Here is a 24,128-nt window from a genome sequence, read left to right as displayed (position 1 = left end):
AGGGGTTGCCTTCATAGCTCGATCCAAATTGGCACTCATATCCTCAACCACCTTGTCTCTCAAATCATGCGAACTGCTCTCAGTTAAAATAACAACATCTCACATCAGTACCCTCACTATCAACCTCATATACAGGCCTACTGTTCCTCCATGAGACTGCGAGGTGGACATTATCGCACTGCTTTCTGATAACACCAAACCTAAGTCACAAATCCTAATACTTGGTGACTTTAACTGAGGCCTATCTGACCCAAACAACCAGTCAGCCAAATCCCTGGAAGAATCCCTAAGTGAACTGAACTTCACACAGAGATTCAACCAACCCACCCACACGAAAGGACGAACACTGGATTGGTTGGCAGACCATAACTGTGACACTGTAATCGCAGCCATCGAAACAACAATCCTGGACTGACCACTCCCTTATCTCTTGCACTATCAATGCTAACCTTCCAGCCCCAAAAACGAAGGCCATCGCGTCTCCACTACTTACTAGAAACAAGCGTAACATTACAGCTGAAAAATGAGCCCACCTGCTAATCCCAATACTAAACGTTAACAATTCTGAAGACCCTGAGGAATTAATAGAGCTCTTCAACAATACCATGACCATAGCCCTAGATGCCATTGCTCCTCTGAAACTCTGTAAGAGCAAATCCAAAGATCACCTCAATACCTGGTATACACAACAAGTATATCCTTAACAAACTCCAAACACTCCAAAACAATGCTCTCAGAGTAGCCTTAAACATTCCTAACAGAGCCCATGTCTCTACCTCCAGAAGGAATATCCACTGGCTAAAAATTAAAGACAGAATCACCCTCAAAACTCTCTCGCTCACGTCGAAAGGGCTAAACAATATAGCTCCCCCCTACCTAGCAAACAGGCTTAACAAGAGAATTTCAAACCGCCCCACAAGAATGACCAACGCTTATACCCTGATGGTGCCGAGATACAAAAAGAGTACAGCTGGCGGCGCCAGCTTCCCAGTCATAGCTGCCCAAACCTGGAACAAACTCCCCTTAGAACTTAGAAAGGACCAACCTTATCCATGTTTTAGGCGTAAGGTTCTTTCATGGATACGATCAAATGACATCTAACGGGATCACCCCCCTCTACTAGAACCACTCGTCTTGAGTGTCACCCCCTGACTATGCCTTTTGTTAACTTGACCTCCTTTAGGGACCCGTCCACCACTGCCAGTATCTAGGAATTTCACTGGCTCTGTCCGAGACCACAAAACTGTGGCTTATTGTTACCTAGCATTGCATGCCTTCGATATATGGCATCATCTGTATAAGTATATTCAGACTGTAACCCTGCTGAATTACCGAACTGCCTATTGTTTTGTGTCACTGCATATTTTTTTGCTTGTCATTGTAACTAAGTTCTCAAGTCACCTTGTATATGCTTGCGCCCGGATACCTGCGGGTTTGGTTTTGCGCTATATCAAATAAACAAACAAACAAACAAAGCCTTGAGGTCTGAAAAAAGGAAATGCGTGGCCACATGGAAAACCCTACCTTCCAAGGAAAATAAAGATATAGGGCCTCATTACGACCCTGGCGGAATGGGTTTAACGGCGCCGGTAAAGGTGCTTTGCGCCATTAAACCCATTCCGCCCTATTACGAGGTCCCCTTGCGGGACCCTCTCTGGACGTCTGTTCAGACCAGACGTCCTTTGAGGGTCCCGTAAGGGGACAAGCATGCTAACAACGGGCCCATCATTAACAGGCCCGTTGTTAGCATGCGCCCCATTCCCATTGAGCCCTATGGGGGCTCAAATGTGAATGGGGTGGTCCGGGTCTGGATTCCCTGAATGGGGAAATACTGACCCTCCAAGGTCAGAATGGCCCGGTATTTCCCCATTCAGGGACCACGGACCCGGACCCGAGTTTGGATGCAGCTATGCCCTTAAGGGCATGGCTGCCTCCAAACTCGTAATGAGGCCCATAGTCACAAAAATCTCTGCTCGCTACAAAGCAGAGATCATAAAAACGTACAATGACAGGATCCAAAATGCCAGTTCCAGCATCAAGGAACTATTTGGAATCCTAAGGGAATTAGAGTCACCTATAGTGCCGGATGACGCTCACCCAAAAAACAAAGACTGGTCTACCAGCATCCATAACGCCCTGGTGAATAAAATCACAACCCTCCAAAAAAAAATCGCCTCTAAGAGACTTAACATAAAGGGCTCTGATACAGCCCAGAGCCAGGACACTACTATCCTTACTAATACTATACCTGAATTCAAATTTGCACAAGTCACTACCACAGAGGTCGCAAAAATCATTAACTCTCTGAAACCCTCACGCTGCCATGGTGATATCTGCCCTGCCCAAATTATAAAAGATGCAGATAGAGATCTCACCCCTTTCATCACTAGGCTAATAAATGCCTCCTTTAAATCATGCCAGGTTCCTACCAACCTGAAAGACGTATGGGTACTACCCTTGCTTAAAAAAGCTTTCCTTGACCCTACCATTCCAACTAATTACAGGCTGATAACGACAGTCACTTTCCTTCTTAAAATTATTGATAAGGCAGCATACCTCCAAATCCAGTCCTACCTTGAGATCAACAATCTCCTAGGGCTAAAACAATCTCGATTTAGAGCCCTCCATGGAACAGGACAGCGTTACTAGATCTAAAAACGCAAATAGACCTAATAAAAGATACAAACAATGTGCACTACTTTTACTACTGGACCTCTCCGCTGCCTTTGATCTGGTCGATCATACCATACTCTGCAAGCATCTATCATCGGCAGCAAACTTCTCCCCTGAGGCTACAACTTGAATTAAATCGTCCTAAACAACAGAATGATGAGAGTATTCTCCCCTTCAGACACTGCTGACCCCACCCCTATCACCTGTAGAGTTCCTCAAGGCTCATGTGTCTCACCTACACTATACAATGTGTTTACAAAACCCCTTTTTGACATCCTGGACCATTTGGGTGTCATCTACACCAACTATGCAGATGACATCCAGATACTAATACCACTATCTGGTAACTACGACTCTGACAACGACTTACTAAACAAAATCTACTTTGTCATTCAGGCATGGATGGCTACCCATAGCTTGTGCCTGAATGATGACAAGACTGAAATTCTCATACTAGGTGCCCCCATTTACCTAAATATACTCCACCCTAAATACACCTTGTTCAATATAGACGGCAACTTGATCATTACTGTCAAGGAAACTAAAACATTAGGCTTCCACCTCGAATTGGCCTTAAACCTCAAGAAACAAGTTAACGCCACTGCGACAGCTACCCTCTATACCTGCAAACTGATTCATGCAAGTAAAAACTATCTCCCTACCAGTAGTCTCATGATCCTGGCACAAGCACTAATCTTGCCCAAACTCGATTATTGCAATGCTCTTTTTGCAGGTGCAAATAAACAAGTACTAAACAAACTCCAAACCCTGCAAAATAATGCACTAAGAACTGCATTGGGCATCCCAAGAAAGGACCACATCTCCGAAACAAGAAGAAGTCACAAATGGCTCTCTATTCAGGATAGAATCCACTTTAAACTTTTCTCCATTTCCCATAAATGTCTTCACAACGCTGGCCCTAAATACCTCATAGACAAAATCGCTTTAAAAATTCCATCCAGACCCATGAGATCAGCTAACTCCTGCTGCATTATCTCGCCGCGATTCAACCTCAAAAGAGCCGGAGGTACCAGCTTCTCGGTACAAGCAGCCCTGGCATGGAATGCCCTCCTACTCAATTTACGCACTGACCTCAACCTACATAGCTTTAGGTCCAACACCAAAAAATGGCTTCTCACCAAGGACATTACATACAAAGCTTAAACTTATAAACCAGATGTCCTAGGCCCCTTACTGATCTTTATGCACAACCTCTCTCACCGACATATGTATCTATGCACGCATAGTTTTCTTGCTCTTCTAGTCATTGCATTATACAGACATGTTGATTACATTGCTTGTATTACCTGTCTATATATTACTCTGTATTAATGTCTTCTCAAATGTACTTATGTATGTATATATTTTAAGCTGTCTTGCATAGCGCCCAGATACCCTACGGTGTGGCGCGCTGTATAAATGATAAACAAACAAACTAAACAAACTCAACATTCCCCTTCATGCCAGCAATGCATGAATCCTAACAGAAAGGTTGAGAGAAGTTTCACGGCCATTTGGCCTGCTTCTTCATTACTATGTATGTCATGTTCCTTTAATATGTTGGATAGTTCTAATTCCAACAGATACAATGAAAACAAGCACCTTGCTGAGTGACCTACTGTACAGCCTATTCTGCTGGGTGGCTTCTTCAAAGGCTTCAGTAAAGAACTCAATTGTCTAATATTTGTGGCTCTGGAACTGCTAGGTAGGCACCCTTTTATGGCTTCTGTTGATAGAGTTTTGATGAAACTGTCTGCAAAGATGAGCAACCATTATCATGTATGTTTTTTGGCCATCTTTGGAAAAGAAAAAACGTATCGTGAAGCACGGGGATCTGAAGTTTGCTTTGTGTGCACAGTGCTTGAACTTGGCAATCCAACAACTTTGTCAAAGCTTGCACACTTGGATTTGGTCTTGTTATTCCTCTGCTATCTTTAGTAGCATCAAAGAAGAGTTTTCTGATTCTCAATAAAAAAATCAGGGGATGGAGCATAATCCTTTTTAAATTCCACATTTTTGTCTGATTCCACAAAAATCTGAGTTGGGGAAACTACCGGGATCCCCTATTGCTCATCGTCTGTAGATTGGTCTCTACTGAGGTGATGTAATTTCGTCTCTCTCTTGTGACCTTCACAGTGGGGACTCAACTTGCTCACCTTGCACTTTCCCCCTCCATCGCTGTTTCCAAGCATGACAAGAGTACATGCACAATTACAATTCTTGCTAATGTTCCTGGTTCACTTGAGGAATATGCTATAGTGCAAGACACCTGCAGCCACTGATTGATCAGCATTTCATTCCCCAGGATCCTGGAGAATGGATGTCATGTTCATGGATTGGCCAGTAGGAGTCTTATATGCTTTCCTCTAGATTCCTATGGCATGAACTGTTCTACCAAAAATCAGGGTCAGTAAGGCAGGCGTCCTCATGGTAGTTGAATTATAGTAGTTGGCTCCCAATCATATTGCAACTTCTCTACGGTTACATCAGGAGATATGCAATGTTAAGCCAATTATTTGGTAGTGTTGGAAGTTTAGAAGAGGGGGTTGAGTATATGGATATTTACCAACAGGTGGACATTTGCTTACAGAAGTACAGATACCATTGACTCTGGAAAAAAAACGCAGGCAAAGTGCTCATTTTGTTGTACGGTATGAAAGAAGTGACATATCACTCTTAAAGTGTGAGATCCTGGCAGTCCTCCAGTCTCTTCAAGATGGGGGTTAGAAGCGAATGGCAGTGTTTTGTCATAGGTTTCAGGAGGTGCCATATGGGAGCATTATGTTGTTAATGATGGGGGAGACAAGCTATTGGGTAGCCTTCTCAGGAACCTTTCCTTGGTGAAACGGTTGGCCTAAACGGGTACTCCTCTATGGGATCTACCACTGGGCCTTGCATGTTTAAAGATGGTCCCATTTGAACAGATAGATTGAACCCACTGCAATTAGATATTTAACTCTCAACACAACATTTCTGATCATCAGTACTTAATCACCTCTTTAGTTGATGGTTCAGTTGGATGCTCTTGTGCTGCGATGTGATCCATTCTTTTTGCCCAAGGTGGACTGTAAGTGCCGTAGGTCTCAGGACGTTATACTGACAGCATTCTATCAGAATTCATCTTCTACAGAGGAGCACGATGGACACTGTGCAGTTCTGTAGGATATTTGTGGAACTGAGTCATTCTGTAAAACAATGTGTCACAATTGGGGATCTTGTGACTTTCAGAAGGGCTTTTGTTGGGACCAATTGTAGCTAGACCTGATCTGTAATAGGGTTCGCTTACACAGAGACATGAAGACTACTTCCTGTGAGAATTCAGTGCTGCTCCACAAAATACAGTGCAACTTCTTGGGCTAATACACAAGGTGTCTCCCTGTGAGAGATCTGCAGGATAGTGACCTGGGTGGGACCGAACATGTTTGTGGGCCAGAATAGGCTGAACGTGGACAGTATTTTGGTGGGTTCATTTGGTACAAGCAACATTCTCCACTTCGGCATGCTCTAAGCACAGAGTTGCACGTTCCCTTGATAATAAATGGTGATGGGTTTGTAACAGTCTGCATGTTTTTTTTTTGTCATAAACCCTTCTACTACATTTGCCTACCTCATAGGTAAGTACAGGGACGAGGTATGGGATTCAGGCGGCTTACTGCTAGTTTTATTCTCCCTTGTCATAATACTGATGACCCTCAGTGCCGCCCCCACCCACATAAAATGGTACATGATCCTGCTGGCAAAAGTAACTGGGTGATTGTGAGATGCTGTGGGTTATAGGAAGAAATAGAAGAAGCGTGGAATTGGTCGTGCCATGGAGGCTGGGGCTTCACTCACAAGTACTGTGATGAGGAAGAGTTTGCGATTGAGAGTAATGCTGATTACTGATAAGTAATCACATCATTTCCTGTGTTTCTCCATGTCTTGTGTTTTAGGTTTTCAAGACCTTCTGCGTTACATTCTTGGACTCACATCTTTCCATGACATTGAGCATCTAAGTGGTATCTCTATCTGGAGTTGCAGAACTATTTGAAGTGCATTATTATAATTGAGAAACTATATCCATATGACAACTTTTTTCTGTCCGTAAATAGGAGCTTTACTACAGAAAGAGTTGTATATAACAGGATCATGATGGCATGTTGTATCTCTTTGATCAGACTAAATTGGCCACGGTTGTCCTCATTACAATTTTGGTGCGAAATCTGCATCACATATGCCGAGTTATCACCAAAATAGGTTACCAGGTCTCAATTCTGTGGCATTACCACAGGATTATGAGTGGCGATATGACATCGTAAGTCCCCATTTCTGGAGTCCATTTGACTCCATGGGGATTGTTACTGAATTAACCACAAGCTGTAGAACTGCATGGTGGATCCCCCAATTTTTGGAGGTAAAGTGGAGGATTCGCCGTCTGCTTTTTTCTGGAGGTGAAGCCTCCATTTTACTTCCAAACACGGAATTAGATCAAATTGGCAGTCATTCCTTTGGCACTTTTTTTACCACGTCATGTTCAGTGTTATAAACTTTGGTTGTAGTAGGCGAAATGCTCATTGTTTGCACCTAAAGTGTATATTCCCAACGTTTGAAGACGTCATCTGCATATATTTATATGCAGCAACTTAACTCTTTTTAAAACGTATTGTTTGCAGTGACTTCATCTTTTGTTTTTTCGTTCTCGCGATCGTGCTAAATTGTATTATGATTTCGGTAATGGTGTGGGCTTTTTTGCAGTGTCTGCTTCATATGGCAATTGTGCTGGAATCATATTGTGAATGACTTGTCCAGAGTTCATTGTTCTGAGTTCACTGCGTTGAATGTACTGTTCTGAGTGCATTGTTTTGAAGTGCATTGTTATCAGCGTATTGTTTGGAGTGTACTGTTGTGGGTCAGGCTGTGTCCATTGTTTGGCTTCTATTGGCAGTCTGCGTACGATTGTTGTTCTGACTTGTATTGTTATGTAACCTTAAATACAGGGCCACAATCATGGTGCTTATTGAAATATACTTACACATAATTGGGCTCATTTGAGGTTAGCCGGTATCCCGCTGGTTATTCCAGGGGGATACCGGCAAAAGCACCTACCGTTACCGGCGCATGATATCCTGGATTTTCAGGGATATTACAGGTGCCGGCAACGGTAGGGAAATCCCCATTACTTGGAATCCATGGCTGTTTTTGCTGTTGAGGGCCTGAATTGCCTCGAGCTCTTGGTTGGAGGTAAATCAGTGAAACCCCACCAGCAAACTTATAGTTTGGCAGTGTGGGAAAAGTGACGGTAATGGAATTATCAGCATTTTCCTGTACTGCCAAACTTGGAATGAGCCCCAATGACATTATTTAATGGTACATTAAAATCACAAGTGGAGAGTATTTTATTGTAGTTCAGGAGATGTTCAGTAACCCATATCTAAGCACCTGGGTCAAGAAGAAATCAATTGAAAATGTTTTCTACTGGATCCAGTTGACTAAATGTGCGTTATTATTTCAAAATTTAGTAGCAGAAACAAATGCCAGAACATAAATAATTAATATTGTTCATTGTGCTTTTCTGTTTATAACACAATATAAATAAGCACTCTTTCCATGCATATTCAAAATTCATGTATACACGTTGGTGAAAGCGCTATACAAATAACAAATTACTAATATTATAGTTATTTTTATTATTATTGTTATTTATCTACTGAATAACTTGCAAATCCTTATAATGTGGTTATTTTGTTCCTTCTATCCATTGCAACCAATACCACATGTGGCTTTGGAAGAAGGTGTGTGCATGTTCATGTTATCGTAGGTAGGTTTTGCTGGCCCCTTTGAACGCACCCATGGTGCTGGCAGATTTTATGTCAAAGGTGAAGTTGCTCCAATGCCCTGGTGCCTGTGGGAAGGGCACCTCAATCCGAGGCCGGCAGGTGCTTGGGGAATTGGCCAGCAGTGCTCGGTTTGTGATTGTAGGGTTGTAGAGGGAACCAATGGTTACCGGCACCATTTTTCAAACTGGGTAACTAGAAGTCTGCCGGTAGGGGCAGTGAACTACCAGCAGGTCTGACTTGCCAATAGTTCTGGCCCCTAACGGTAGATTTTTCAATGAAGCACTGCCACTGTTACTAACGGTGCTGGTGCTTCAGTGTTCCCATTTGATGAAGTCCAATGGGACTCCACAGGAATGGGAACTCACTGTTCTGCCGCCGCCCATATTATGCCAGTATTACCGGGATATCGGGCAGCGGAAACGGTAAGGAGAGTCTGCTGGTAACCCGCCAGTGCTACCGGCAGACTCATAATGAGGGGCAAGCGATACTGAGTACATAGGCTTGCACAAGTCTACACACTGCACACAGAGATGGGAACTGCATGTTGCTCAGCCGAGTTGTATCAAATCCCCTTAAATCCCTTTAGTCTTTCTCTGATGTCCTTGCTATTTGCTTAGTTACATTATAGGTTGAACTTTTCCTGAATACTTTAAAACTGTTTCTTTTTCTTTGTTTCAGAATTTCTTGTGTCAGAAAAGCCTTTTTACAAGGAATCCATGCTCCAGGTTCTCCAGGACGACAATAAGAAGGTATTTGCTCTTGATCACTTGTTGATTAGTGCAGCACAGGAATGGAGCACCCACTGGAGAAAGAATGTAGCTCCCAATCCCTAGCCATGACCTAGCTCTTAGGTACTTAGAACCCACTGCTTGGCCGAGCAGCAGAGGCAGCTTTTGGTGCCAGAGGGGTTGGGGAGAGAGGAGAGGTGGGGGCGTCAGTACATAGGGCACCAGTCGGAAGCTGGGGGGTGCACTGGGCACCAGGGTGGAGTTAAGGAGGGTGCCCCCCACACCCTCCCCCGGCTCTGCCTCTGGCTTGGCCTTAATCATAGAGTGTACATGAGTGTGCATGTGTATTGAGTACTTTGAAGAACTGCTCAGTCGCTGGTGATAGAAGGCCACAGCTTAAGCGCTTAAGCAAGTAATTTTGTGTTTATTTTATAACATCAGGATTCCTACAAGTCCACCCTGCATTTGTTCAGAGCCTTCATCACTGATTACTGTATTGCCCAGGATTGTCTTTCAGCCAAGTTTCAGCAATAGATGGTGGACTCCCCTTGATAATTAAGAATGCCCAAGCCTGGTGTGGGTGAAAAGTGTGCTCTCCAGTGTCCTCCCTTTAACTATGAGTAATCATTTTGCGTTTACACAGACAATAGTTACAATGCAAAGTGATCTAGTTTTCTCACAAAAGAGGAATCCTCAACTCAAGAATTGGAAACCCTTCTTGAGAGTACACGATTGCATTTGATGACATTATTTTGTGTTATTTATTTGTATTGTTTTTTTTAATAATGCACTTAATACCTGAGTTTGGTTTCTAAGTGTGAATTCAGGATTCAGACCTCTGTTGCTTTGCATGGAATTGCTTCCAAGGCCAGCACATTGCCCCTGTGCTATCCTAGGTTCATAAGAGGGCTCACCCACTCCATCCTGGATTGTAACTTCCACAGTATTGGAACAAAGATCTATCCCCTAAAAGATGACTTTTCTCAACCGGAAATGGTTCTGCTGAACATCAATTATTATGAACTGCTTGTAGTTTATAGACTTAGGGGCTGAATCATGGAAATTCGCACAGAAATCGTGCAAGGGCAGCATGCTGAAAAGGCCACTGCGTGAGCCTGCACAATTAAGAAAATCTGTGCACCACACGTATTCATGGAATTGTTCACGCAAAGTAACTATATTCGCAAGTCACGACTGCAACGCCCATGACACGCCCACACTCAAAGCAGGAAACTGCCACATCAGCTAGCTGTGTGCGCTCCCCTGGGGACGAATACACGCACCCTTCAAACAGTGCATGGGGACCCCCGTAGGCATGCCTGCTACTTGGGGAGCCTGTGCGGGCCCCCGTAACTCTATCCAGAACCCCGACAACATGCATATGAAAATGTGTAACTCGAAAATAACTTGGGAAATGTGCATGCAAACCCACGTAAAACGTTCCTGCAACCCGCTACACAGCTTACACGCACCCCTATGTTACATCGAAATCCTGATTGAGTACACGCACCCCGAAATCCGACATGCGATCACACCAGTGTGCTGAAAATTCTACACACAAGTGTACTTATGAAGTACACTTATGAAGAACTTAAGTGGGTATTTCCCAGCCTGGACTTTGCGCGAACAATCCGTGAATAGGTCTCTTGCTGCGCAACAGTGGGCATGCGAGGGACTGCCTGCAGGCCGTCCCTCAAAACGCCCACTTCTTCGGAAGGTATTCCCCATTTCTGGTGTACCGCCCCCTTCCCAGCCCTCTGCGCAGGCCACACCCGCCCTCTGCTCAGAGACTCGCACAAGGCCCTCGACGGCTCACATACGCGTGCCAGGCCAGCGCGAAAATCACACATGTCCAGGAAATGTGCTGCACATTCGATTCCGTGAATAGACAGAGTTGTGCACGCAGAATGGGCGCAAGTAGCCTATATTCTTCGCAATAAATTCCATGAATAGGCCCCACAATAAAGTACAGTTTTCGAAAATTAAGGGTTTATTTAATATATAAAACTATTTTCGCATACCTACATCTCCTTGTGCGAATGCCCCAGATCCTTAAAAGCGGTATGACCCTTTAAACACATTCTCGGTTCTTAACGCATTAAGAAAATACTCAAGGTCGAAATGTTCAGCACCCTAATACTAAAGTGCTTCCCTAAAGACACTTGCAGATTGTGAGAAAAAAATCAAACAACGTAAAAACACAGAGCACCGATAACGAAAAATAAAGAGAAAGTAGGCTTACGTAATACCTACTGTTGAATACAGATCTGGGCAGTCTGACATGGCTGCGGCTACAGGCGGGTGAGGGGCAAAGGCCGCCGGGCTGGGCCGTCTTCCGCTTGATCAGTGCTCCGTCTTCTTCTGCGGGAGGGGCAGCAGACTGAGGATGCCCGTTTTTCTGTGGAACCGCAGAAACACAAATAGGTAGGCTGTGTTTATCATTTGGTCAACATTGAAACCCTGTACTAGTTAACATGTTCCATTAATACAAAAGTTACAATCACATTGCATATTACATATCACATAACTTCTAAAACTCATTTAAATCTGCACAAGTATTCTTAAAAGAAAAAGATACTAAACCCCGCCACAGAGGGTTGGGCCCCCACTCGTGGGGCGTGTGCCCTCCTCTGTACGCCTCCCAAGAGACACTTCTGGGACCCAGGCCACCCGATAAGAGACTCCCCTCCATGCAAACCCAACAAGGTCCACGAGTCAACCCGCATTCACTCCGGCACATTGCGGAACCTGCACCGAACCTGAGGTCTGCACGGAACTGAACACAAGGTGACGCATCTGGAGGATAGGGCCCCTGACCCCAGGGCGTGTGCCTCCTCCCAACGCTGGACTCTCGTTACCCAGGACTTTCCGGAGCTTGCCCTGCAACGCTCTCCAGTACTGGCTCATTGCCTTGGTGTTGAGGGTAGTACCCCCATTCCAGGGGCGAGTGCCTCCTCGCACCTACACAACGCATGAGCACCAAATCCAAACTAGCCAAATACACCTACACCCCGCTGCACCCCGAACCTAGAACTGCCTGCACAATGTCAGCGGACCCCTCCGAAACAGAGGCAGCGGCTACCAAGGGGAACATAGCTGCCCTCCTCAGTGAAATCAGAAACATGGGCGCCAACCTGGGTGGCAAGATCGACAAAATGACCCAGAGGGTGGACAATATTGAGGAGAGGCTCGAAAGTGTCGAGAACAACCAAGCCTCAATTGACACACTGGAAACCCAGCTGGACCTCCGCATGCGCAATATAGAGAAAAGAGAAGAAGACATCCGGCTGAAGATAGACGATTTAGAAAACAGGGAGAGGCATAACAACCTGCAATTTTTTGGGGATTCCAGAACGGGAGGGGAAAACAGAGGAGGACCTTAAACACACCATACATGACATCATTAGAATCCTAAGCGCGGGTGAGAACATCGATGAACCCGCAATAGAAAGAATACACAGAGCTAGAGGCCCACCAGGGGGCCTGAGGTCGGTCCTGGCCAGATTTCATAGATATCAAGACAGAATGAGGATTCTCACTAAAGCCAGGTCAGGGGACACCCTCACCCTTGGTGGAGCCCAAATAACCATATTCCAGGACCTATCCTCACTCACCTTAGCCCTGCGTCACCTGTGTGGCCCGCTAACCAGATGGCTCAAAGACCATGACACGAGATATAGGTGGGGTTATCCCTTCTCCCTAACGTTCGAACATGGCAGCAGGAAGATAATACTCCGCTCTGAAGAAGAGATTCGGGATTGCATCGCAGATCTCCTCGACACCGGCCCCAAAGAGGGGTCACAAGACAAATCATCACGAGAGGGTGCGCAGCGGGGACCCCGAGGACCGAGAAGGAAGAAGGTCAAAGGAGCTAGAAAATATAGACGACCCAACGACACGCTGGAGAATGCCAAATGAAGTGGCATGCACGTATCTTCTGACCCGGCGAGGCCTGTTCAGGAATTATGGTCTCGGAGTCCCCCCGTCACGTTGGAGATCGGCACATCACAGCCAACAGAGCCGGCCCGTGACGAATTTGTCTCCAGACCCAGGACGGATGATTGACTGGCCGCAAGAGAACCGGAAACCGCATGTATCACTACATTTGTTACTCAGTGATAATAGTTGTTGTTGTGTGTTAAGTTGTAATTCAAGTTGACATTTTAAGAACGGGGGGGCTCAAACTGTTGGTGAGATGATATTCGTGCTGGGGGTCGTGTGGTTATGACCCTCACGGGTGGTCCGATAGTAGGCCGGTTGCAAGCACCTGGCTCGCCTCGGACGCCATCAATCCAAGGTTCGGTTCCTTTTAGGGAAGATGTTGTGCGGGAAATTGGAACTGCCGACAACGGGTATTGAGTTCAATGCCCGGGAAGGGGGAGGGGGGAGGGAATCCAACATTTTCTGAAGTCCCATTGGATGTGGGACTATCGTCAAAAGACTTCCACTGCGGCGATTTATGATATGTACACAGGCAGTGTGACCAACAAACTCACAAGACTCACCACTCATTGGTGGACATGGCAAATCTGGTGACAGGCATGGCACACTCAGAATTGGCACGCTAAATGTTAAGGGGCTAAATTCCCCTACCAAAAGACTGCTAGTTTCCCGAGAATTCAAGAGGGCCAATCTAGATATTCTCTTTCTGTAAGAAACCCAATATAGTAAAGGAGAGGAGAGGACGGTACTCTACCCCAAATGGGGCACTGAACATTGGGGCTCTGGCCCGCTTAAAAAATCCGCGGTGGGTGTTCTCGTCAGTAAATCAATCCGATTTGAGCTCTTGAGTTCCTGGTCAGATGTCAGCGGGAGGACGCTGGTGTTAGTTGGCAAGATACAGGACACCATCATCACACTCGCGTCTATATACGCGCCCAATAATGGACAGTCTCGGTTCCTTCAACAAGCAATTCCCAAGGTCATGAACGAGGCAGAGGGAGAAGTAATAATAGGAGGTGACCTCAACCCGTGGATGTACCCGGATATGGATAGACAAGCAGGCACCTCGTCCACAACCCCTTCACAGGGCACCGGACACTCCTGGATTGTAGATATGATGGACGCCTACAATCTCAGGGATGCCTGGAGATGCATGAATCCAACCCGAACAGCCTTCACCTTTTACTCCACGCCTCACGCTACGTTCTCTAGAATTGACTATGTTTACATAACCGCAGCAATTGCCTCAGCAATGACGGCAGCTACCATATCGCCCATTACCTGGTCGGACCATGACATGGTGGTGGTCACTATAGATCAGATCGCTCTCCCTAGGCGGAGTTCCAAATGGCGGAGCAACGAAACACTTTTCAAGGACACCGTCTTTCGGGAGCAGCTGGAGTTGGACATTACTCAATACTTCGAGCATAACAACATAGGTGAAACTCCCATCAACATAGTATGGGAGGCGGGTAAGGCCACATGGAGGGGACTTCTCATTAGGGAGGGAGCAGCGAAAAAATGAGAACGCCTGCTCCTAGAAAACAAATTGTGAAATGAAATCGCCCAACTTGATCTTGCAGCTCAATCGGCGGACTCCGAAAGACCGCAGAAGATCGAACAAGCTAACGCCAAAAGAGAAGTACTACGGCAGCTGGAAACAAATAGCATTATTCACAAGCTTCAATGCCTGAAGCAAAAACACTACAAGCATGGGAACAAAGCAGGCGCGTTACTTGCTGCAAGACTCCAAGGCCAACGCTGTGAACAATGGGTTCCAACGGTGCACGATACAGATGCACCCCCAGACCATCGTCCCCCCAATATCCCTGAATCCTTCGCCAATTTTTATGAGAGACTCTACACTTCACAAGATACACTGCACCCAGAAGTGATAACAGACTATCTGACCAAAGTAGCCATGCCGACCCTGCCATCGGAAACAACGCAAGCCATAGAAACCCCTATCACGGGAGAAGAAATTATGGACGCAATTAAAAGACTTCCAATGCGGAAAGCACCGGGGAACAATGGATATACCGTAGGGTTTTACAAAACTTTTCAGAATGCACTCCTCCCGTTCATGGTGGTCCTCTTTTTTTTTTTTTATTTAAATTTTATTGGTTTTGTACAGGTTCAACAATCATGTACACGCAAATTACATCTCTGAAACAAGAAGGAGAGCGTTTACAGCGAATATCATTATCATATAACACGTATAGAGTCTCTGGAAATCAGACAATTTAACGAATAATGTCAACAAAACCCACACTAATTTCTCCCCTGCCCCCTCTCACTTAATATCAGACATGGGTTGAAAAACAACAAAAAACAATAGCAGTGAACCGCCATTATACTCATGGCATCGGGCAATAAAAACGCAGCATGATTCAAAGAACCGGCACAGCGGACTCCGTTTGTCACTAACAAAATTGACACAAGTTTCAACAGCGTTTTGCACACAATCCCTTTACAGGACGTATTTGGCACGAAACTCAGACCAAGCGCTCTCAACAATAGTGCGATCCCTGTGTAAGGCAGCCGTCAAGCATTCCATTCTATAGAGGCTCAAGGCAACCCCTAGCCATTCAGTTTTGCTAGGGAGCGTGGGCCTTTTCCATACCATGGTAAGACAGGCTTGTGCAGCCATCAACAGACCGCGTACCATTTCAGGTGCCTTTACGACTTTGTCCTCTGTTTCGGTCAGGCCAAATAAGATGAACAGCGGTTGCTTCTCTCTTTCGTCATCATCCAGGTCCCTGATCCAGCTAAGAACTTCTGACCAGTAAGTTTGAACCATTGCACATCCCCACAATATGCCAGTAATCAGCCCGCATCCCGCAGCCCCTCCAGCAGTATGGGCTAACCCTTTGGTACATTTTGGCAAGCCTGATTGGGTCGTACTGCCATCTGTACAATAACTTGACGGCGTGTAGTTCATACTGACAAGATATAGAGGATTTCGCCGTACGTCTGCAAATTTGTAGCCACAACTTATGTGAGATTTGCCTGCCCATATCTGATTCCCATCTGCTTTTGAGCACTAATGAGGGTGTAATATCAACCTCAATCAGTGCCAGGTACATAGCACTTAACAGACCTCTAGAGTCCGTGCATAGGTCTAGGATCCTTTCAAATGGGGTGAGATCTCTCTGTAATTGATCTTTCCATATCGGTCTTGTCATTACCCCCTTCAGTCTCAGATACAGGAAGACCGAGAGCGTGCCTATGCCGAGTGCTTCCTGAAGCTCCTGAATGGTTATAAAAGCGTCATTGCGCTGTAGTTGGCCCGCCCTTTCTAGCCCCGCCTGCTACCAGGTTTCATAACTTTCTGGCTCAGGGATTGCGTCTCGGATTCCCGGTGACCAAAGGTGACCCAGAGGGGAGGGCCATGTCGTAACTCCCACCATTTTCTTGCCCGGTTTCCATATAGCCCATATTGTGCCTAAAATGGGGTGAGATTTAACGCTATTACGTAATTGAGGCCCAGGGACCCATAGCCATTCACACAGAATAAAGGGACGAAGGTGATAATTATCCAGCGCTATCCACTGTGGCTCTAACCGCTGCCTGAAATGTGGGACAAGTACCCTAAGTTGAGCCGCCCTATAATATGTCTCTATGTCTGGAAGGCCACCCCTGCGTTGTCTTTGCGAAGCTGGAGCAGGGATCTCGGGATTCTAGGCTTCTGACCGTGCCATAGGAAAGCTAATAACATTTTCCTCGTGTCCGCAAAGTATTCTGGGGGCATTTTGATGGGGAGCATTTGGAACAAATATAGTATCTTAGGGAGAAAGACCATCTTTATGGCATTTAGACGGACCATCCAAGAGATTATGAGCTTTGACCACCTTTGGATATCTTTTTGAAGGGTAATTGACAATGGAGGGAAATTAGCTTCATAGAGCGAGCCAAGATCACGAGTGACGTTAATACCCAGGTATCGGAGCGTGGTGAGACTGACTTTTACTCCTAAGGGGGCAAAGCGTTCGACCTCAGAATCTTTACTTTTGTCAATCGGGAGGAGGACAGATTTCCCTGTATTAATTTTTAAGCCAGCCAACTCACCGTATTCTTCAATTATGCTGAGCGCGGCCGGGACCGAGTCTAAGCGGTCAGTCAAGTGCAATAAAATATCATCGGCATATAGTCCCAATTTGTATTCTCGGTCACCCACTGTGATGCCTTTTACTCTACTATCGTGCCTTAATTTTTGCACCAACGGTTCAAGTGACAGCACAAACAATATCGCTGGCAGCGGGCAGCCTTGCCTCGTCCCCCTTTCAAGGGGAAACCAACGAGAATAGCCTCCGTTCACCGTCACTGATGTTGTACAGTGCTTTAATGGCGCGGCAGAGTTTTGGTCCTAATCCGTTGGACACCAATACCCTTTCCAGGAAATCCCATGACACCCTATCGAAAGCCTTCTCGGCATCCAACGACAAAAGGGCTAGATCCCCACCCCCATTCCCTGTGCATCATGGAGTAAATGAAGTGTTTTTCTCATAGTGTCCGCGACCTGCCTACCGAGAACAAAGCCAACTTGGTCAGAGTGTATCAACCTAGGGAGGTGTGTTTCATGCCGAGCCGCAATGACTCTGGCGTATATCTTAGCGTCGATATTTAGGAGAGAGATGGGGCGATAAGAACTGCAGTATTTGGGGTTCCGACCTCCCTTCGGAATAACAGCAAGGAGGGCTTGAGAGAAGGACGGAGGTGCTTGGCCTGTGTCAAAAATATGATTAAACAAAGATGCAAGGAAGGGGGCAATAAGGGTGGAGAACGTCTTATAAAAACCAGGCATGAATCTGTCGTCCCCTGGGGCCCTCCCTGTTTTTAATCTCTTGATAGCGTCTGCAACCTCCTCCTCTGTGACTGGCATATCTAGGGAATCGGCCTCTGTAATTGTGAGTGTGGGGATCCGTGCCTCCTTAAGGTATGTGTCTATGTTTCCCACAGGGGAGGGGGGGTCGCACATATATAAATCTTCGTAGAAGTAGACAAATGCTTCCTGTATGTCCTCGGGGGATGTCACAGTCATGTCCGTGAGGGTGCCATCAGTCCTCTCAATCAGATCAACCCATCTCTCCGCCTTATGTGCACGGAGACGAGCTGCCAACAGGGCATCCGCCTTATCGCCCTTCTCATAATATTTTTGCTTGCGGTACTGTAAGGTCTGGGCTGTTTTGCCCGCAATAAGTATTTTCAACTCTTCTCTGAGTCCTTTAGCTTCAGCTATATACCTAGGTCTGTCAGATGGAGAAGACTGCGCCAGGCCCTGAGCTACACCGAGCCTTTCCCTAATGCCCTTATCTATCAAGGCACGTTCTCTTTTTTTTTGGGCCCCTTCCTTTATGAGAACCCCCCTCCAAGTTGCCTTGGCAGCTTCCCACACGGACGTCTTCCCTACCTCCCTTGTGTCGTTAGTAGCGAAGAATTGCTCGATCTCCGTTTCCAAAGTTTCCCTGAAGACCGAGTCAGCCCATAAGGAGTCGTTACATCTCCATTTAGTATTCCGGGGGGCCAGATCGTTCCAAAGTATATCAACCATAACCATATCGTGGTCTGTCCATGCAGAGGGATATATAGTGGCCACCTGCAGCATACGCAGGAGGCAATCAGAGAGGAAAATGTAATCGATACGCGTGAGTGTGTCATGAGGGAGGGAGTGGAAAGTGAAGCCTCTGTCCGTCGGGTGCAAGTGACGCCAGCTGTCAACGAGGCCATAAAGATCAAGGGTTAATTTAATGTCTGCCTCATTCCGGGTGATGGGTGGGTCTACAGCATCGGCCTTAGTCTGTCTGTCCATTGAACTGTCCATCCATGTATTAAAATCCCCACCAAGAACCGTGTGTCCCAAAGCCATGCCGAAAACCTTTTCGGTGATTTTGTGGAGGAACCTATTTTGCCCCTGATTAGGTGCGTAGAGCGTGGCAAGAGTGACTGTTGTGCCCCTTATGTTTCCCACAACTATGAGCGCCCTCCCCTCCCTATCCATCCATGTCTCAAGAATTGTCATCCGGAGGCTTTTGCGAATCAGAATCCCCACTCCCGCCTTTTTTAGAATACCAGAGCTCCAACAAGCGGGTCCGATCTCCCGTGATGGAATCACTCTCTCCTCACCCTTTCGATATCTCGTTTCTTGGAGGAACAGAATATCTATATTTGATCTCTTGAATTCCCTGGCCACCATTGATCTTTTTGTGGGAGAGTTCAGGCCTTTGACATTAAGTGTGCAAATGCGTAACGTGTTTTTACAGAATGTAGGTGCCATCCTATGTTTTAGATAAATTTGTAAACAGCCAGTTCGTCTGCTTCATGGCCCATGTCATGCTGGTTATTACGATGTGTGGTTCATTGTTTTTAAAGTGGGTCTTAGTCCTGTAGAGGTCAAAGACCGACCTGTCCAGTGCATACAGTGCCCCTCTATGTACCCATATTGTGTCTTTGCGCCCCTTAGGTCTGAACTGTGACAAAGTATGTGTTTACCCTCCACCCCACCTCCCCGCCCTCCCTATCCCCCCTACATTCGGCACTCGACCCGCCCGGGTTGACATCACCCAGTCGAACTCGGACCACCAATGGAGACCGCAAAACAGGCGGTCCTATCGTAGTAGAAGCGCATATATCAGTGAGCCCCCAACTTTGTGCTCGCATAACAACATCAACAAATCAAAAGTAAGGTTATCGACCCCCGCGCAAGCATCGGCATAGCGCGAGTGTTACCTCACATCTCACTCTGGGCACCTTAAGCATACAAGACCAGGCACTCCATTCATAGGAAGGAATTAACACCTTGGAGTCTAATCCTCTGACCATCGGTGGAAACTGCAGAGCAGACGGCCATTTCTAAGTATAGACCGGTATAACAGTAAGCCACCCATCACATTCTCATAACACAACAGAACCAGTTTGTAAATACGACTTCTGAGTCCATTTTATGCATCCATCCAGTGTCTGCCATACCTCATGAGTCTTTCAAGCAACCCAGGCATATTAGTCTAAATTCGTTACCTGTGTAAATGAGGATGAACAGTAAGACAAGTGTTCTGACCATTGAGTCGAGTGTGTCGGCGACATACGCCGAGGATTAGGTCCCTTTCAAATGAATTAAGTTAGTCCAACCAGCAGCGGGTGACGTACCGGCTCCCAGCATCCCCTACCCCAGTGCCCCATCAATTTTCGCATTGTGTGGCGTGTCACGTGACTCCTGGCACTATATTAGTGTTCCATATCTTGGGAATTATTCATCCTCCGGAATTTCCTGGATCCTTGAATCCTCCTCCGCCGTGGACCCTTGGTTATCCACTCACCATCAACTTTTTTCGAATCATCAAGGGAGGGGCCCTCCCCCTGGGGACCCGTCAGGTCCGCTATGCAGTCAACAATGTCTTTTTCTGAGACAAGTCTCATTGTCGAGCCATCCTACTCAAAGGTGAGGGAGAACGGGTAGCCCCAACGGTATCTGATGCCTTTGTCTTTCAACATCTTCGTGATCGGGGAGCACTTTTTCCTCATTGCCAGCGTAAGAGATGATAAGTCCTGATAGAGTGTAATGTTGGAGCCTTCCATTGAAAGTTGTGGGACGTTTCTGGCCTTGTCTAGGATTCGTGCTCTGTCAGCGTAATTATGAAATCTCGCTCAGACCGATCTTGGGCCTCCCGGTCTGCCTCCAGCTCTGTGGATACGGTCAATTCTAGGTTCGTCCACCGAATCATCCTTGAAAAGGAGCTTCAGAATAGTGTGTAAAGTTTGTTTCAGGTCAAGTTCGGTTTCGCCCTCTCTCTCGGGAACACCAAAGACTCGAATGTTATTACGACGCTCCCTGTTTTCGAGATCATCAACCTTGAGATGTATTTCTTCTTCTCTATGTTCTATCTCCGCAATGCAGTGATCCATTTGTGCCTCCAGTACGTTCAGGGATGTTTGATTGTGCTCGACCTGCTCCAGTCTGTCGTCCATTTTGTCCATCCTTTGTGTGATCTTGTCTATTTTGCTACCAATATCCGCTCTCATGCCTCTCATTTCCGTAAGTAGATCAGCTACGTCCGCCTTGGTCGCAGCTGCTTTAGACCCTGCCATTGACATCGTGGACTCTGTGAAGGACTCTGGAGATCTAGTGGTTGGTGAAAACTTGTATCTCGCTAGTTTGCTCTTAGGGTCCATGGAGGGTGGGTCTCAGATGAGTTTAGGAAGGTGAAAGCGCCAGGGTGATCATTTGTCGATAGAGCGCCTGTGCTTGCGGGCTTCTGCCTTATGGTGGCCAAGCGTGGCTTAGGGTAGGGTGCCCCAGAATGCTCCTCCGACATACAGCGTTCCCCGTGTGATCAAGGGCCACTTGATTCCTTATATGTCTCGTTCCGTCTTATTCTGATGGGGATATGATGTGGCTCGGCAGAAGAGACCGGGTGTAGATCTTCCAGAAGGGGGGACTGCAGATCATGATCAGGACACGGCAACCTCAGATATTCCACATGTGAAAGGACCACTCCAGGGGGGAAAACTGAGCTTGTTTTGCTATGTCCAGTGAACTTGAAGGTGTGTGTGGGGCCTGAGGAGGGCACACCCCTGTCGAACAGGGGCCCAACCCTCAGCCCTTCGTCACTCAGGGGAGATCCGCTAGTGTCCAGTTGCGGGTGGCCTGCGCGCGGTGTAGATTCTTTGTTCCCGGAGGGGGAAATGCGAAGTGTCCCGTTAATATCGGCTGATTGATGTGCAGGGCTACTTGAGGAGGCACAGGCCCCTGTTATGGGGGTCCAACCCTTAGTCCTGGTGGCCCTCCGGTATGTAACTGGATTTGGCGCAGGGCCACGTGGTCTGGCGGAGTGACGGCACTTTCCAAGTGTTGGTATCCAGTGGGTACTATGCGGTCCGAGGGGTGGCTATCCACTGTGCCAATCCGCGTGCGAAGTGTCCGAAAAAAATGTGGTCCCAATGCACCCAATGCTCACGGGGGAGTGCACAACGTAGGACCCGTTGAGGTCTCTCCCCCCGCGGACCTTCCGCCTTCCTTTACCCTAGACGGATCTCCCCTCTCCTCCTCACCCCCTCCCCTCACCCCCGAGAACACAGTTAGAATGTGTTATCACTTCGGAGGGGGGCGGCCGTTCGTTCGGATGCTTAAGCACTCCTGCTGTCCCGTTCTTATGATCTCCGGGCCTCGGCTCCAAGCGCGGAGGCAAGTCTTGGCTCGCAATGTCCGGCCCTGGGAGACAGGCAGGAGGAAGAGTGAGGTCCAGGAGAGCACCTCCAGCCACGCAGAGCGACAGTCCGTGGCGGGCCCCTCTCCCAGCGCGAAGAACCGCGCATGGACCGCCGTGTGGGGCAACCTTCCCTTCGTATGCCGGCACGTCCACGAGCCTTTAGTGTCAGGTCTTTGGTGCGCACGTCGTGGCAAGGGCCTCTCAACGTCGTCACCGATTTTACAGCAAAATCGCCTCCGATTTTTCACGAGCTTTTCACCAGATGGGGGGGACACCTTCCGATGTCTCCTGCTCTGAAATTAGCTCTGTGGGGGTTACAAAGTGGGGGCTCATGACCACTTTATGGACCCTAGTTGCGGAGCTCACACGAAGAGCTGACTCATCCGTGCGCCCCCTGGTGGCCGACCATGGTGGTCCTCTTTAACAATATCCTCAGCACTGGTGTGGCACCCGACTCCTTTTCTGAAGCCCCAATAACGTTGATCCCCAAAGAAGGAAAGGACGCCAAGCAATGTGCCGCCTACCGCCCGATATCGCTCCTGAATATCGATGCCAAGATTTACACGAGGGTTCTGACCGCGAGGCTCGAGGCACACATGCCCACAATAATTCACAACGACCAAGTAGGCTTCATCATAGGTAGACAAGGCGCAGACTTCACCCGCAAGACCCTCCACCTCATACACGAGGCCAGAAACCTGCCAAACACACCAGCACTGTTTTCGATCGATGCGGAAAAACCAGTCAACAGAGTCGAATGGCACTTCTTAGAGGCCATGCTGAAACAAATAAGCCTGGGAGCCATTCTTCAACGAACAATCAAGGCAGTCTATACAGCCCCAAGAGCCTCTGTAGCGGTGAACGCCCAGTACTCCCACTGGTTTCCCCTCAGGAGAGGAACGAGACAAGTCTGTCCCCTTTCTGCAATTCTCTTTACGCTCTCACTAGAACCCCTGGCCCGAGCCCTCCGAGCGGACACTGCCGTTGAAGGAATGCAGGTGAATGGCAGAGAATACAAACTGGCCCTGTATGCAGACGACATCTTGCTCCACGTGGTAAACCCACTCTCGTCAATCCCAAGGGCGATACGCCTCATTGAAGAATATGGGATACTCTCCGGTTTTAAGATAAACAGACCCAAATCCACTATCTTCCCGCTCCATGACCCATACCCGAAGCTGCTACATGACCTTGAACGCCTTGCCTGATTGTCGGAGGCCCCACAATGCGATACCTGGGAATCAACTTAACAAGAGGCCTAACTCAACTCTATGAGGCAAACTTCCTGCATATTCTAAGCGCTCTCAAAACGGATCTCGCGAAATGGAAAACCCTCACAATTTCCTGGATAGGGCACTTGAACGCAATCAAGATGGTGACCCTCCCACGCTTCCTATATCCCTTCCAGGTCCTGCCCATCACAATCCCGGACCACTTCTTCAAACAGACCAAGAAGGCCATATTGGAATTCCTGTGGGACGGAAAGAAACCCCGGATACCATATGATATCCTGATACTCCCGAAGGAGATGGGCGGAGTGAGCCTCCCGGACATTGAACGGTATTACCAGGCGACCCAACTCAGGATCCTGATCCCATACCTGCGCAATAGAAAGGACCTCCAATGGGTCCAACTAGATAATGACATCCTGCTCCATGTTACTCTTGCAGAGTGGCTATGGGTCCCCAGAGCAAAACTCACAAAACGCTTGCATGACCACCCAATACTGGGCACCATGTGGAACATCTGGAGGAAGGGGAAAGGGA

General features: G+C 47.2%; 1 protein-coding gene across 1 annotated transcript in view; it reads left to right on the top strand.

The window, feature by feature from the left end:
- Window positions 1–24,128, top strand: part of LOC138467549 (maestro heat-like repeat-containing protein family member 1) — a 796,923-nt gene that overhangs the window by 661,217 nt on the left and 111,578 nt on the right. The window contains exon 14 of the mRNA XM_069607658.1: window positions 9,168–9,238. Coding sequence (XP_069463759.1) covers window positions 9,168–9,238 — 71 coding nt within the window. The remainder of the gene's footprint in view (window positions 1–9,167; window positions 9,239–24,128) is intronic.

The sequence above is a fragment of the Ambystoma mexicanum genome, chromosome 4q, assembly GCF_040938575.1.
Source record: "Ambystoma mexicanum isolate Mex_15411 chromosome 4q, UKY_AmexF1_1, whole genome shotgun sequence".
NCBI lineage: Eukaryota > Metazoa > Chordata > Amphibia > Caudata > Ambystomatidae > Ambystoma > Ambystoma mexicanum.
The sequence above is the reverse complement of the archived record's forward strand: the minus strand, read 5'-3'. Positions and strand labels throughout refer to the sequence as shown.